The following is a 13,732-nucleotide window of genomic DNA, read 5'->3' on the forward strand; positions in this document are numbered from 1 at the left end:
AATGTTACGATCACAACCAACGTCCGATTTCCTGTCAACTGCAGAGGTCACGTGATTTCCTGTTGCCTCCTCCATGGATGTATTAATAGAACTGGATACAGCCACTCCATTCACTGAGCGCTATCACAAATGAAGCCCTATTGAACCGCGCCATCTTGGCAAATTTGTAGTCATTTGACTATTTCCGGTGACTTTTGTACTTGCGCAGTTGTGCTTTTCTGGCCTACGCGCGTCCACGAACAAGTTCACGAAATGTAGACGCATGTTCCCGGCTCTCCCCGCTTTGATTTAGCAATGAAAACCGGCTTGTATATTAACCTGTTTTTGTCAAATACAGATGTGGGAAGTTAGAAATGTCACATGCTGCAGCATTTCACCTTTGGCAGGGAAATCCCGTTGGAAATATCGTGGGATTTCAGACGGGTGTTATTTCGTTTTAGTGATGCACCACCGCCAGGTGGCGTCTTTGAGTAGATTTAGCAGGCTGGGCTCAGTGTTTTTCTCCTATAGTCTACGAATGAATCATCATTAAATTTCACATTCTTTAATTTAAATGCTCTGTTGTAAAGCACTTTGAGCTGAATTTATCTGTAAGAAAGGTGCTATACAAATAACGTTTAATTATTATTACCTTGTTCTCAAACACATGTTTTCTCCATCTGGATGTAATTTAATTATTACGAACACCTATATCTAGGCCTACAGTAGCCTATCTATCTCGGTAACTGACGTCGGGTCAAGACGTGGTGGCTGTTAGGTCAAATGGGCAAATGACGTTATAGTCATTTAGCAGACGCTTTTATCCAAAGCGACTCACTTCAATGGTGATGGCCAGGTCCCGGTGCGGACAGCCCTTCCCCTGGAGGAACAGCAGCTCAGTCTTGTCCAGATTGAGCTTGAGGTGATGTGTCGTCATCCACTCCGAGATGTCAGCCAAGCACCCAGCTATGCGTGTCCCCACTTTTGTATCAGAAGGGGGAATTTACAGAACCCGTTGGGTGTCATCGGCATAGCAGTGATAGGAGAAGCCATGCGAGCGAATGACAGAGCCCAGAGATGTAGTGTAGAGGGAAAACAGGAGAGGACCCAGGACAGACCCTTGTGGAACCCCCGTAATCAGACTACGCGGTTCCGACGTCGACCCTCTCCATGTCACCTGGTAGGAGCGGCCCGTCCGGTAGGATGCAAACAGGGAGTGTGCAGAGCCAGCGATGCCTTTCTCCTCGAGGGTGGAGAGGAGGATCTGGTGGTCTACCGTATCAAATGCTGCTGACAGGTCTAGGAGTATCAAGACAGAGGAGAGAGAGTTCGCTCTTGCAGCATGGAGTGACTCCGTAACTGCAAGGAGGGCGGTCTCTGTCGAGTGGCCAGCCTTGAAACCGGATTGGTGGGGATCTAGGAGGTCATTCTGGTGGAGGTACGAAGACAGTTGGTTAAAGATAGCACGTTCAAGTGTTTTGGATAGAAAGGATAGAAGGGAAACCGGTCTGTAGTTTTTGACATCAGAGGGGTCGAGAGATGGTTTCTTTAGGAGGGGGGTGACTCTGGCAGTCTTGAAAGCAGAGGGAAAGTATCCTGATACAAGAGATGCGCTGATGAGGTGGGTTAGGAAGGGAAGGAGTTCGGGTGCAACAGACTGAAGGAGAGTCGAGGGAACAGGGTCTAGGGAGCACGTGGTGGGGCGGTTAGATGTTACAAGGTTGAGGGCCTCGTTGGGGGAGAGGGGAGAAAAGTGGGATAAGGTGGGGTGTGGAGAGGAGGGGGGGAGCAGGGAGGGGAGAGAGGGTGGGGGGGTGAGTTTTGTGCACGGAGCGTTGACCGGGGGAGGGGAGAAAGGGGATCTGATATCGTTAACTTTCTTGTCAAAGAAGTTGGCGAAATCATCAGGGAGAAGGGAGGAGTTGGGAGTAGGAGGTGGGGGCTGGAGTAGTGAAGAGAAGGACATAGCCGGAGTATAGCCAAGAGAAGGACAAAAATGAAACCACAAACGTTACTACTGGTCTTGAAACAACTGTGTTAGCCTAGTTCCATATGAGAACACTCCTCGGTCCAATTCCGTATAGTAGATCAGCCTGTGTCCACGTAGTTGCTAGCTAACTGGTGTGTACATTCCATGAATATCTGAAGCAATTATTCCCTATGTAGTTAACTATGGGTAACACTACATAGGGAATAGGGAGTGAGTGAACCATTTCAAACACATCTCTAGTCAGCCCCGTTAGCTAGCTTACTCGTCCTGATGCCATGTTCCATATGAGAACACTCTGCTAGCTAGCTAGTTAGCCTACTGTATTTAACCTCTACTTGTCCCGATACCTTGTTCCATATGAGTTAACAGATACAGACCCGACGACAGTTACAGAGATAGATACTATAGATAGATAGGCTTTGTTCGTAATAATTAAAATTACAACCAGACAGAGAACAAGGAGTTTGAGTTCACATAGTTGTTAGCTAACTGGTACAGTTGTTTACGTTGCAGTCTAGCTTACAATAGCTTCTCACCCCGTTCACTACCATTCCATATTTTTTCTGATTTAAGGTCCCATGACGGTTTTGTCTTCCTGCTTCTGCCTAAGCACTCCACAATACCACAATACAACGGTGTCATGTTTTACCGAAGGAGAAGTGAAGAAGACGGTAGCTAGCAGTAGCTAAAGCAGTTAGCTAATGTTCAGATCATTCCTCTAGCTGCTTTGCTGCTAATGCGAGTTTGTCTCCGTTCCTGCCTGAGAAACAGAAGTTGAACTAATAGCATCAAAATTAAAATAGCTACAGGAATCATCGTTGTAAAGTAAGCTATCTGTTTTTTAGCCACCGACAGCTACCGTTAATATTATGGAAGCTGCTGTCGTGAGCTAACTTGCTATCACGGTCTTATCGTGCAGCTTCACAGCCTGCTATTAGCAAACAGCACTAAAGTTGACAAAATCGGTATTGGGATTGATCAAGGGCGAGTGTGAAATAGCAGCCACGAACTCAGCGGGTTATCCGAGATGCGACAGCAGCGGCCAAAGCTCCTGCTGGCGGGGAGTGAAGCTCTTCAACTCGCCGGTCACTGGCTCCCTGGAGGAATTTAGCCTGGCTGCAATAACGTTATCGCGAATGGAATGAATACCTTCTACTAGCAAACAAAACATGTTCAGCTATAATTAACCTGTTAAAACTAAGATGCCTGTCCTGCCCCCCCCCGCAATTTGGTTTGGAAATGCTCCCTATTTCTGAGGTCCCAAGGTTGGTGAGTATGGCAAGCTATAAGCTAGTAATACATCCATGATGGCAAGCCAGCAACGCAGACACCTGGAGGAGGACCCAAAAGCAGACTCAAAAAAGGCTTGGAGGTGAAGCCCGGAGGCGTGTTTATTTGGTATGGCCAGGCAGGATCAGGTCGGAGAGGCAAGCGGGGGTCAGGCAGGGACGTGGTAGTCAGACAGGCGTGGGTCGGGCAGGAGCGTGGTACTCAGACAGGCGTGGGTCAGGCAGGAGGGTGGTACTCAGGCAGGCGTGGGTCAGGCAGGAGCGTGGTAGTCAGACAGGCGTGGGTCAGGCAGGTTCGTGGTCCTCAGGCAGGCGTGGGTCAGGCAGGTTAACTAGGAAAATGAAAACAAAGAACGGTGAGACAGGCTCGAGTAAGGAGTAGGGATTTAGCTGGAGTCGTGTTACCCACTGGGTTGGTCAACGATCTGGCACAGAGGGCTGTGTGGACCGGCTTCTTATCCTGCTGGCGATTGGTTGATCAGGACCAGGTGCGTTGAGGTGTGGAGGAGAGGCAATCAAGGTGACGCACGGCAGGTGTGGATCGGGGGCGTGTCTGGCTTGTGACCGCAGACGTGCCCGCAGTTCCCGCTGCAGGCTCTGGGAGGTGCTGGGGGAAACGGAGTCCGGCACTGGAGAGACAGGGTCAGGCTGGGGGACAGGCTGGGGACCAGCGTCAGAACCGGGGCTCGGGCCGGGGTCAGGGGGCTGAGGAGGTGGACGAGGCTGACGTGGCGGTGCCGTGACAGGACCCCCCCCTCTACGGGCGCCACCTGGCGACCGACCGGGCTGGCCAGGATGGTCACGGTGGAAATCCCGGATAAGAGAGGGGTCCAGGATGAACCTACGGGGCACCCAGCACCGCTCCTCGGGCCCATAGCCCTCCCAGTCCACAAGGTAGTGCAACCCCCGACCCCGCCGACGGGCCCCCAGGAGCTGTCGGACAGTCCAGGCCGGCTGGTCGTCGATGATCCGGACAGGTGGCGGGGTGTCGCCTGGCGGGCACAGAGGGCTGACAGGAGCAGGCTTAACACGGGAGACATGGAATGTGGGATGTATCCTCATGGACGGGGGCAGCTGCAGTCTGACAGCAGAAGGGTTAACCACACTGTCTATCTTGTAAGGACCAATGTAGCGGGGCGTGAGCTTACGTGACGAGGCCCGCAGGGGGATGTCCTTGGAGGAGAGCCAGACCGCCTGGCCGGGCTGGTAGACAGGGGCCGGGGTCCGATGGCGGTCTGCCTGGTGCTGGCTCCGACGGGTGGAACGAACAAGCGCGGCTCGGGCATCCCTCCACACCTTGTGGCAGCGGCGGAGATGGACCTGGACTGAGGGCACGGCGAGCTCCTCCTCCTGCTCAGGGAATAGAGGTGGTAGATATCCCAGGGAGCATTCAAACGGAGACAAGCCAGTGGAAGAGCTAGGAAGGGAGTTATGGGCATACTCCACCCAGGGGAGGTATCGGCTCCAGGTAGCGGGGTTACGACCAGTGACACAGCGCAGGGCGTTCCCCAGGTATTGGTTGGCTCGCTCGGCTTGCCCATTGGTCTGGGGATGGTAACCCGAGGACAGACTCACCGAAGCCCCAATGGCCCGACAAAACTCCCTCCACACCTGGGAAGTGAACTGTGGACCTCGGTCAGAAACGATGTCCGCAGGGATGCCATGGAGCCGGACCACGTGGGTCACCAGAAGGTCAACAGTCTCAGACGCAGAGGGGAGCTTGGGCAGAGGCACAAAATGGACGGACTTGGAAAAACGGTCCACAATAGTCAGTATGGTGGTGTTACCCTGGGAAGGGGGCAGTCCAGTCACGAAGTCCAGACCTATGTGGCTCCACGGGCGACCAGGGGGGTCGCAGCAGACCGGAGGTGTGTTGGTGCGAGGCCTTGCTCCGTGCACACACCGTGCAGGCCCGGACGTACTCCCTGGTGTCCTGGGCCATGGAGGGCCACCAGAACCGTCTCCTGAGAAGGGCTAGAGTGCGGCTGGACCCCGGATGGCAGGCAAACTGGGAGGCATGAACCCACTGGAGGACCTGGGGACGGACATGGTCAGGGACAAACAGGCAGTTAACAGGGCCGTTACCTGGGTCAGGCTGGGTCCTCTGGGCCTCCTTCACCAATCCTTCGATCTCCCAAGTTACAGCGGCCACCACACATGAGGGAGGAAGGATGGTGTCTGGTTCGTCAGTGTCCTGGTTGGGGGGAGCATACTGGCGAGACAGGGCGTCAGGCTTGACATAGCGGGATCCTGGACGATAGGTGATGGTAAAATTGAAACGACCAAAAAACAGAGCCCACCTGGCTTGCCGCGGGTTCAGTCTCTTGGCATTCTCGATGTAGGTCAGATTCTTGTGGTCAGTCCACACAATGAAAGGCACCTCAGCTCCCTCCAACCAGTGCCTCCACTCCTCAAGGGCTAGCTGGACAGCAAGCAGTTCCTTATTGCCCACGTCGTAGTTACGCTCCGCGGGCTCCAGCCGGCGGGAGAAGAACGCACAGGGGTGGACTTTACCATCAGTGGGTGATCGCTGGGACAGCACTGCCCCCACTCCACTGTCCGACGCGTCGACCTCCACAATAAACTGGAGAGAGGGATCAGGCTGGGTGAGGACCGGAGCAGACGTGAAGAGCCTCTTCAGCTCATCGAAGGCCGCCCCCGCCTCGGGGGTCCACGAGAAGGGGACGTTCTTGGAGGTGAGCGCGGTCATGGGAGCGGCCACCCGGCTGTAGTTGCGGATGAAGCGCCTGTAGAAATTGGCAAATCCTAGGAACCTCTGGAGGTCCTTACGGTTCTTGGGGACAGGCCAGCTCACCACCGCCCTGATCTTCTCGGGGGTAGCCTGCACCTGGCCACTGCCGATGAGGAAGCCCAGGAACTGCACAGAGGTGACGTGGAATTCACACTTTTCAGCTTTCACAAACAGCTTATTCTCCAGAAGCCTCTGGAGAACCTGTCTGACATGTGCGATGTGTTCCTCATGGGAGCGAGAAAAAATTAGGATGTCGTCTAGATAGACAAAAACACAGCGGTGGAGGAAGTCCCGGAGGACGTCATTTATCAGGGCCTGGAATACTGCAGGGGCGTTGGTAGGTCCAAATGGCATGACACGGTACTCGAAGTGTCCGAGCGGGGTGTTGAACGCTGTTTTCCATTCATCTCCCTCTCTGATACGGACCAGGTGATACGCGTTTCTAAGATCGAGTTTGGAGAATATGGTAGCTCCCTGGAGGGGTTCAAAGGCAGAGGCGAGGAGGGGCAGAGAGTACTTGTTCCTCACTGTTATGCTATTTAGGGCCCGGTAGTCGATGCAGGGTCGCAAGGTGCCGTCCTTCTTGGCCACAAAAAAGAATCCAGCACCTACCGGAGAGGACGAGGGCTTGATGATGCCTGATGCCAGGGAGTCACGGATGTAGGTCTCCATAGCTTCCCGTTCAGGCCTTGACAGGTTGAACAAACGCCCAGATGGCAAGGGGGCTCCAGGGAGGAGTTCAATGGAGCAATCATAAGGGTGGTGGGGTGGCAGAGTAAGGGCCCGCTGCTTACTGAACACCTCCCCAATGTCATGGTACTCGGGAGGGACTATGGACAGGTCTGGGGGTCCAAATGGGGTGATGGCGCCCTCAGCAGGCGGCAGGGCCGACGTGAGACAGGTGTTATGGCAGTAGGGGCTCCAGCCACTCACCTTATTAGCGATCCAGTCAATGTGTGGGTTGTGACGTCTCAACCAGGGCTGACCCAGAACAATGGGGCTTAGAGACGAGGAGATGACTAGGAGGGACATGGACTCATGGTGGTTACCTGACAGAACCACATCAAGAGGCTCGGTAACATGGGAAACGTTGGCTAAGAGCCCGCCACTCAGGTCATGGACGTCAATGGGGGTGTCACGGGGTATGGTGGTGATGCCAGCTTGACGGACCAACTGAGAGTCGATAAAGCAGTCGTCGGCCCCGGAATCAACCAGAGCGGGTACAGTGAAGGACTGCCGATTAACAATAATAGTGGCCTCGAGGTGCATGCGCCCCAGGGCATCGGCGGAGGACATCACATTGAAACCGGCTCCGGCGGTCCTAGACTGCCTGGGAGGGGGTGTGGGAGACGAAGCACCGCTCACCAGCGATCCCACTTTCACTGGCGAGCTTGGGCTTTTGGCCGAACGGGGCAGGACACGCGGCTGTGTCCGGGCTGGCCGCAGTAAAAACAGAGGCGCTCATTTACCCTACGGGCGCGTTCCGCCTCGGTTAGGCGTGCTCCGCCTAGCTGCATGGGTTCGTCTGAGGCAGGGGATATCGAGGCCGGCTGAAAGGGGACCGTTTCATTGTTAGGACCCGGGGAAGTTCGAGGCGGTAGACTGGGAAAGCGCTGACTAGCGACCCGAACTGCGGGAGTAGGAGCGCGGAGATTCCTCTCTTTCCTGCGCTCTCGAAGGCGGTTGTCTATCTTGACAGCAAGGGAAATCAGGAGATCGAGAGAAGCCGGCTCATCTCTGAGTGCCAACTCGTCCTTAAGAGACTCAGACAGACCCGCTTGAAAGGCTGACTGTAGCGCCGCGTCATTCCATCCACTATCCGCTGCTAGTATTCTGAACTCGATAGAGTACTCGGCAACACAATGGCTTCCCTGCTGAATGCGCATAAGGCGAGAGGCGGAATCGTGGCCCAGGAGTGGATGGTCAAACACCTTTCTGAACTCGGAGCAGAACGCGCTGTAGGAATTCAGACAGGAAGCCTTGGCCCTCCATGTGGCCTCGAACCAGCCAAGCGGCTGGCCAGTGAGATGGCTGGACACAAACGCGATCTTCTCAGAATCCTGGGAGTACATGCTGGGCTGGTGAGTGAAAATAAAATCACACTGCATGAGAAATGTGGAGCACTGCACTACGTCGCCGTCATAGGGCTTGGGGTTAGAGAGGTTTGGCTCCCGCCGGTGTAATACCCCTGGGGCATCACGTTCAGCGGCAGGGGCAAGGCCAGCAACGGGGTTGTCTTCCGGGGCTGGGAGAACGACTAACCGGCCCACCTGCTCACTGAGGGTTGCTAGGGTCTGGGCGATGGACTGCAGGTTGCGCTCTGTCTGGGCGGTCTGCTCAGAGAGTGTCTGCATCCCCGTACCAAGCCGTTCCACGACGGCTCGGGTCTCACGGAGAGCATTCGCATGTTGTCCAACGACGAGGCCCTGGCTGGTGATGGCTTGGCGAAGGGAGTCCGCTGGGTCCATTTGAGGCCAGATCGTTCTGTTAGGGCTAGCGGAGGAGGACCCAAAAGCAGACTCAAAAAAGGCTTGGAGGTGAAGCCCGGAGGCGTGTTTATTTGGTATGGCCAGGCAGGATCAGGTCGGAGAGGCAAGCGGGGGTCAGGCAGGGACGTGGTAGTCAGACAGGCGTGGGTCGGGCAGGAGCGTGGTACTCAGACAGGCGTGGGTCAGGCAGGACTGGGTACTCAGGCAGGCGTGGGTCAGGCAGGAGCGTGGTAGTCAGACAGGCGTGGGTCAGGCAGGTTCGTGGTCCTCAGGCAGGCGTGGGTCAGGCAGGTTAACTAGGAAAATGAAAACAAAGAACGGTGAGACAGGCTCGAGTAAGGAGTAGGGATTTAGCTGGAGTCGTGTTACCCACTGGGTTGGTCAACGATCTGGCACAGAGGGCTGTGTGGACCGGCTTCTTATCCTGCTGGCGAGTGGTTGATCAGGACCAGGTGCGTTGAGGTGTGGAGGAGAGGCAATCAAGGTGACGCACGGCAGGTGTGGATCGGGGGCGTGTCTGGCTTGTGACCGCAGACGTGCCCGCAGTTCCCGCTGCAGGCTCTGGGAGGTGCTGGGGGAAACGGAGTCCGGCACTGGAGAGACAGGGTCAGGCTGGGGGACAGGCTGGGGACCAGCGTCAGAACCGGGGCTCGGGCCGGGGTCAGGGGGCTGAGGAGGTGGACGAGGCTGACGCGGCGGTGCCGTGACAACACCAGTTCAAGTACCACAAATCCAAATACCACAGGTCTCTCTCTCCCTCTCTCTTTCTCCCTAGGCTACCAGAGCCCATTTAGTAAGCCTAGTGTACAACAAAGCCTCAAAAACAGATACCCTATACATTTTGACACTTTTATTAAACTATTACAACAAACAAAAAAGAAAATATCAGAGGTTTCTGTCAGTCTCCTCCTATTGGCCAGTCTGCACCTCCTCAGTCCCCTCCATGCTGCCCCAGTTTACCTGGAGGACTGGCCCTAGTGAATTCCTCACAGAAGGCAGAACATTGCTGCTCCTAGGAACGTAACTCCCACAGCAAGGAATATTTTAGCCGAGGTCTTAGCTGAGAAGTCCCAGAACCCGCCGGTCTTCTTCTGTGCACCGCTGTCCAAAGCGCTGACCCTCGTCGGTGTTTCGATCATGGGGATGACCAGGGCTACTCTCGTCTTCTGCTGGGCGTTGGTGTTCTTTGTCGCAAAGGTCTTAGCTAACAGGTCCCAGACCCAGAACATGCTGGTCTCCATCTGCTGGGCGTCGGGCGTCTCTGTCCCCGTTTGAAGACCAGCAAAGCGGCCGTCGTCATGGTCCAGTAAGTGGCAGTCGTGGGTGATGAAGACGCGGTCCGTTCTAGTGGGCGGAGAGGCAGCCCACTGGTCAGGCACAGTGAGAGACATCAGGGTGTCTCTGAAGGCCTTGATGTCCGAAGGATCGATCTTGGCCGCAGCCACCAAGAGAGCAACTCCAATGAGAAGCTTTAAATGCCGAAAAGCCATCAGGAAAGTCTGAAACGTTCACAGGAAATTAATGGTGAATGCACTCCAGGAGGAGACGGAATGTGTGATGGATCTTTACTTATTTGCTGTCTTTTATATGGCTATGATTGTTCTATGATGTCATAGAGGAAAGCTGTGGAATCATCATTGAATGGTCATCAGCATTAATTGTGCGTGTGTTCTATTAATACATCCATGGCTATGAAGCACAGCTTAAGCAGCTGCATTGGTTTCCACGGTGACGTGTCCCCTGAGGCGTGACTTGACCAATCAGGGGCCTCATTTATCATTGAGGTACGCTTTTTTTACACGGTCTTTTCCGAGATTTCTGGCGTACGCACTCTTCTGCCCCAACAACGCGATCTATCAACCAAAAAGGGCGTATATTTAGTCGCCCTTTTACCAAGCCCCCAGGATTCGAAATCTAAAGTGAAGTTTACGACTAACGTTAACGACGTTGGCGTTGACCGCTTCTAGCTATCGAATGGCCGACTGGTGTAAGATGGATAGCCTAACGTTAGAGAGATAAATGTAGGCTATGGTTATGTTAATAAAGCTAACAATGATGTTGTAACATGCATGCAGCACTGCCGATCTGAACGATTGATTCATTATTACCATGGATCGGTATTGGGATTGATCAAGGGCGAGTGTGAAATAGCAGCCACGAACTCAGCGGGTTATCCGAGATGCGGTAGCAGCGGCCAAAGCTCCTGCTGGCGGGGAGTGAAGCTCTTCAACTCGCCGGTCACTGGCTCCCTGGAGGAATTTAGCCTGGCTGCAATAACGTTATCGCGAACGGAATGAATACCATCTACTAGCAAACAAAACATGTTCAGTTATATTTAACCTGTTAAAACTAAAATGCCTGGATGAAAAAATAATTTCTCCAATGGATATATTTCACAAAAACAGGTTAATATGCAAGCCGGTTTTCATTGCTAAATCAAAGCGGGGAGAGCCGAGAGAGCCGGGAACGTGCGTCTACATTTCACATAAAAGTGAACTTGTTCGTGGACGCGCGTCGGACAGGAAAGCACAACTGCGCAAGTACAAAAGTCACCGGAAGACCAGAAAAGCACAACTGCGCAAGTACAAAAGTCACCGGAAATAGTCAAATGACTACAAATTTGCCAAGATGGCGCGGTTCAATAGGGCTTCCTTGTTGATAGCGGTCAGTGAATGGAGTGACTGTATCCAGTTCTATTAATACATCCATGCTGCGGAGGCGCCTCTTGCGGAGGTCGGCCATTTTGTCTGCAGCCAGGTACTCTTGGGGCTTTATGTGTATGCCTACATTTTTATTGAATATATTTCAAGATTTACAGTAGCAATTACACATAAAAAATAGTAACATATCGAAAAATATTCAGCATAACATGTTATCAATTTATGTGACAGCCATAAAAAAACAAACTGAAAGAGAACCAACCCAAAACACCCAACAACAAACTGTACGAGGGAGAGAAAAATAAATACAAATTAAATAATCAGTAATCCAAGCCATTTGTTTTTATTAGAAATGTTTACAAACATCCTAGGTCCCTTTAGATATTTATTTAGATAGTTATGTTCTTAGTCAAATAAAGGTGATTGCATTTGCAAATATATTTTGCAAGAGAAGCAAAGACAAAATAGCTACGTAGTATAAACATGATTTTAAAAATGCATTTTGAGATCATGGCCACGTGTCTGCATGACCCGGAAAAGAAACAAACAAAGCAACCTTTCAACTCCCACCTTTCAACTCCCACCTCCCCCGCCGTGTACGTGGAGAAAAAGGAACAGATATTCAGTCTTGCTACTTGACACCATTATGTCAGTGTCTTGGTTCGATCAAGGCCAACCGAGACCCTGTGCGGACAGGACGCATCTCATGGTGTCGTGTTGACCCGGACGATAGAGGTTTGCAGCGTTTTTAACAGTTTGACAGCTGCTTGTGACACTGACAGCTAGCATCTAGCTAACGAGCTAGCACTGGACCCAGGTCTGACTGAGCCAGCTAGCACTGGAGCAAGGTCTGACTGAGCCAGCTAGCACTGGACCCAGGTCTGACTGAGCCAGCTAGCACTGGAGCAAGGTCTGACTGAGCCAGCTAGCACTGGACCCAGGTCTGACTGCGACCCCATCTGGATAATACCTTCATCTGGGAGAGGGGAGGTGCACAGAATACCTTCATCTGGGAGAGGGGAGGGGAGGTGCACAGAATACCTTCAACTAGCCGAGGAGTTGCATTTACAGTAGAATTTACAAATGAGTACTTAAGTACTTAAGAGACAATTGTCTCTGTTGGACCAGTACTGTGTCTTGTCTCTGTTGGACCAGTACTGTGTCTTGTCTCTGTTGGACCAGTACTGTGTCTTGTCTCTGTTGGACCAGTACTGTGTCTTGTCTCTGTTGGACCAGTACTGTGTCTTGTCTCTGTTGGACCAGTACTGTGTCTTCCCACGAATACGAGCGGTTGTGCTGCAGTGACCTGTGATTTGGGACATGGCTCCTATGGGAATCCGGCTCTCGCCACTCGGAGTGGCCGTGTTTTGTATCCTGGGACTGGGTGTGATCTACCACCTCTACGCCGGGGGGATCTCCAGCCGGATAGCTGCCTTCAGGTGTGTGTGTGTGTGTGTGTGTGTGTGTGTGTGTGTGTGTGTGTGTGTGTGTGTGTGTGTGTGTGTGTGTGTGTGTGTGTGTGTGTGTGTGTGTGTGTGTGTGTGTGGCACATATGTATGGGGGCTGTACCTAGGGTTTGAGAAAGGGTCTGGGGAGGTTGGGATGTGGGTATAGGAATGAGTGAAATCTTTGCTACATAACTTTTTTGTATTCCTTCTACAGCATGTAACTTTCCCACTGTGTACTATTTCCCCCACTATTTTAAGACTGTATTTATTTGCCCAGGGACTGCGGGTGGAAATTAGCTGTCTAGCTATAACCTTGTACAGTGCATCTCTCCCTATTCTATAGGGTAAATGTCTACTGTACCTTGTCCCTGTCTTAAAAATAAATCAATCAATCAATCAGGCAGAAGAAGACGGTGGATCTTCGGGAGCTGCTGGCGCTGTCGGTGGAGGCGGCGGTGCAGGGCGGCGTCATGGTGAAGAAGGTCCGGGAGGAGAACACGCTGGAGGAGAAGACGAAGGGGAAGACGCAGGAAGGAGCCAGCGAGAAGCTCACTCTGGGAGACCTTTACTCGCACAGGAAGATGTACTACTTGATCAAGAACACATACCCGGAACTAATGGTGAGAGAGCGATGCTCGGTATCTCTAAATGTTGGTCTTTCTCTTTCCAGTGGCCGCTATTACTTACTGAACAGTGAGATTACATTATCTGGACCAACCATAGTAAATCAATGATTTCAACGCAAGCTAGACATAACTGAGGTTAAAATATATGGAACCAAGGATGACAAAACAAGCTCTTAACTGAAATGATCTGTGACCAAGTCAAATCTAATAGCTATTGAACTCTTACACTCAGTGCTGTAACCCTGTGAGTTGAATAGTATTGCACTCTGCTCTGGTATATTGTGCTGCAAAACAGTTTATTGTGGCTAATGTTGTGTCAGAGCCTTTATGCTTCACTGGGACGCGTTGGCCCCGTTGTTGTACAGTAGGGATGTTAACAGTTAATCCACTATCGATTAATTGCCGATAAGAATTTACTCAAGTAAGATTTGGTTACTCGATTATTGCTTGTTAATTAATTTTTTGAACGAACGTTATCAACGGGAGTTGTGTGAAAGGT

General features: G+C 52.3%; 1 protein-coding gene across 3 annotated transcripts in view; it reads left to right on the forward strand.

Moving 5' to 3' along the window:
* The first annotated feature begins 11,771 nt into the window (after positions 1 to 11,771).
* bpnt2 (3'(2'), 5'-bisphosphate nucleotidase 2) overlaps positions 11,772 to 13,732 on the forward strand; it is a 12,992-nt gene continuing 11,031 nt past the window's right edge. For 2 of the 3 annotated variants that reach the window (XM_084458473.1, XM_084458471.1), the window contains exons 1-2: positions 11,772 to 12,598; positions 13,008 to 13,227. In XM_084458473.1, coding sequence (XP_084314599.1) covers positions 12,480 to 12,598; positions 13,008 to 13,227 — 339 coding nt within the window. In that variant the 5' untranslated portion in view covers positions 11,772 to 12,479. The remainder of the gene's footprint in view (positions 12,599 to 13,007; positions 13,228 to 13,732) is intronic. The other variant, XM_084458472.1, reaches the window with a different exon arrangement.

This window comes from Borostomias antarcticus (genome assembly GCF_949987555.1).
Source record: "Borostomias antarcticus genome assembly, chromosome: 24".
NCBI classification, from domain to species: Eukaryota; Metazoa; Chordata; class Actinopteri; order Stomiiformes; family Stomiidae; genus Borostomias; species Borostomias antarcticus.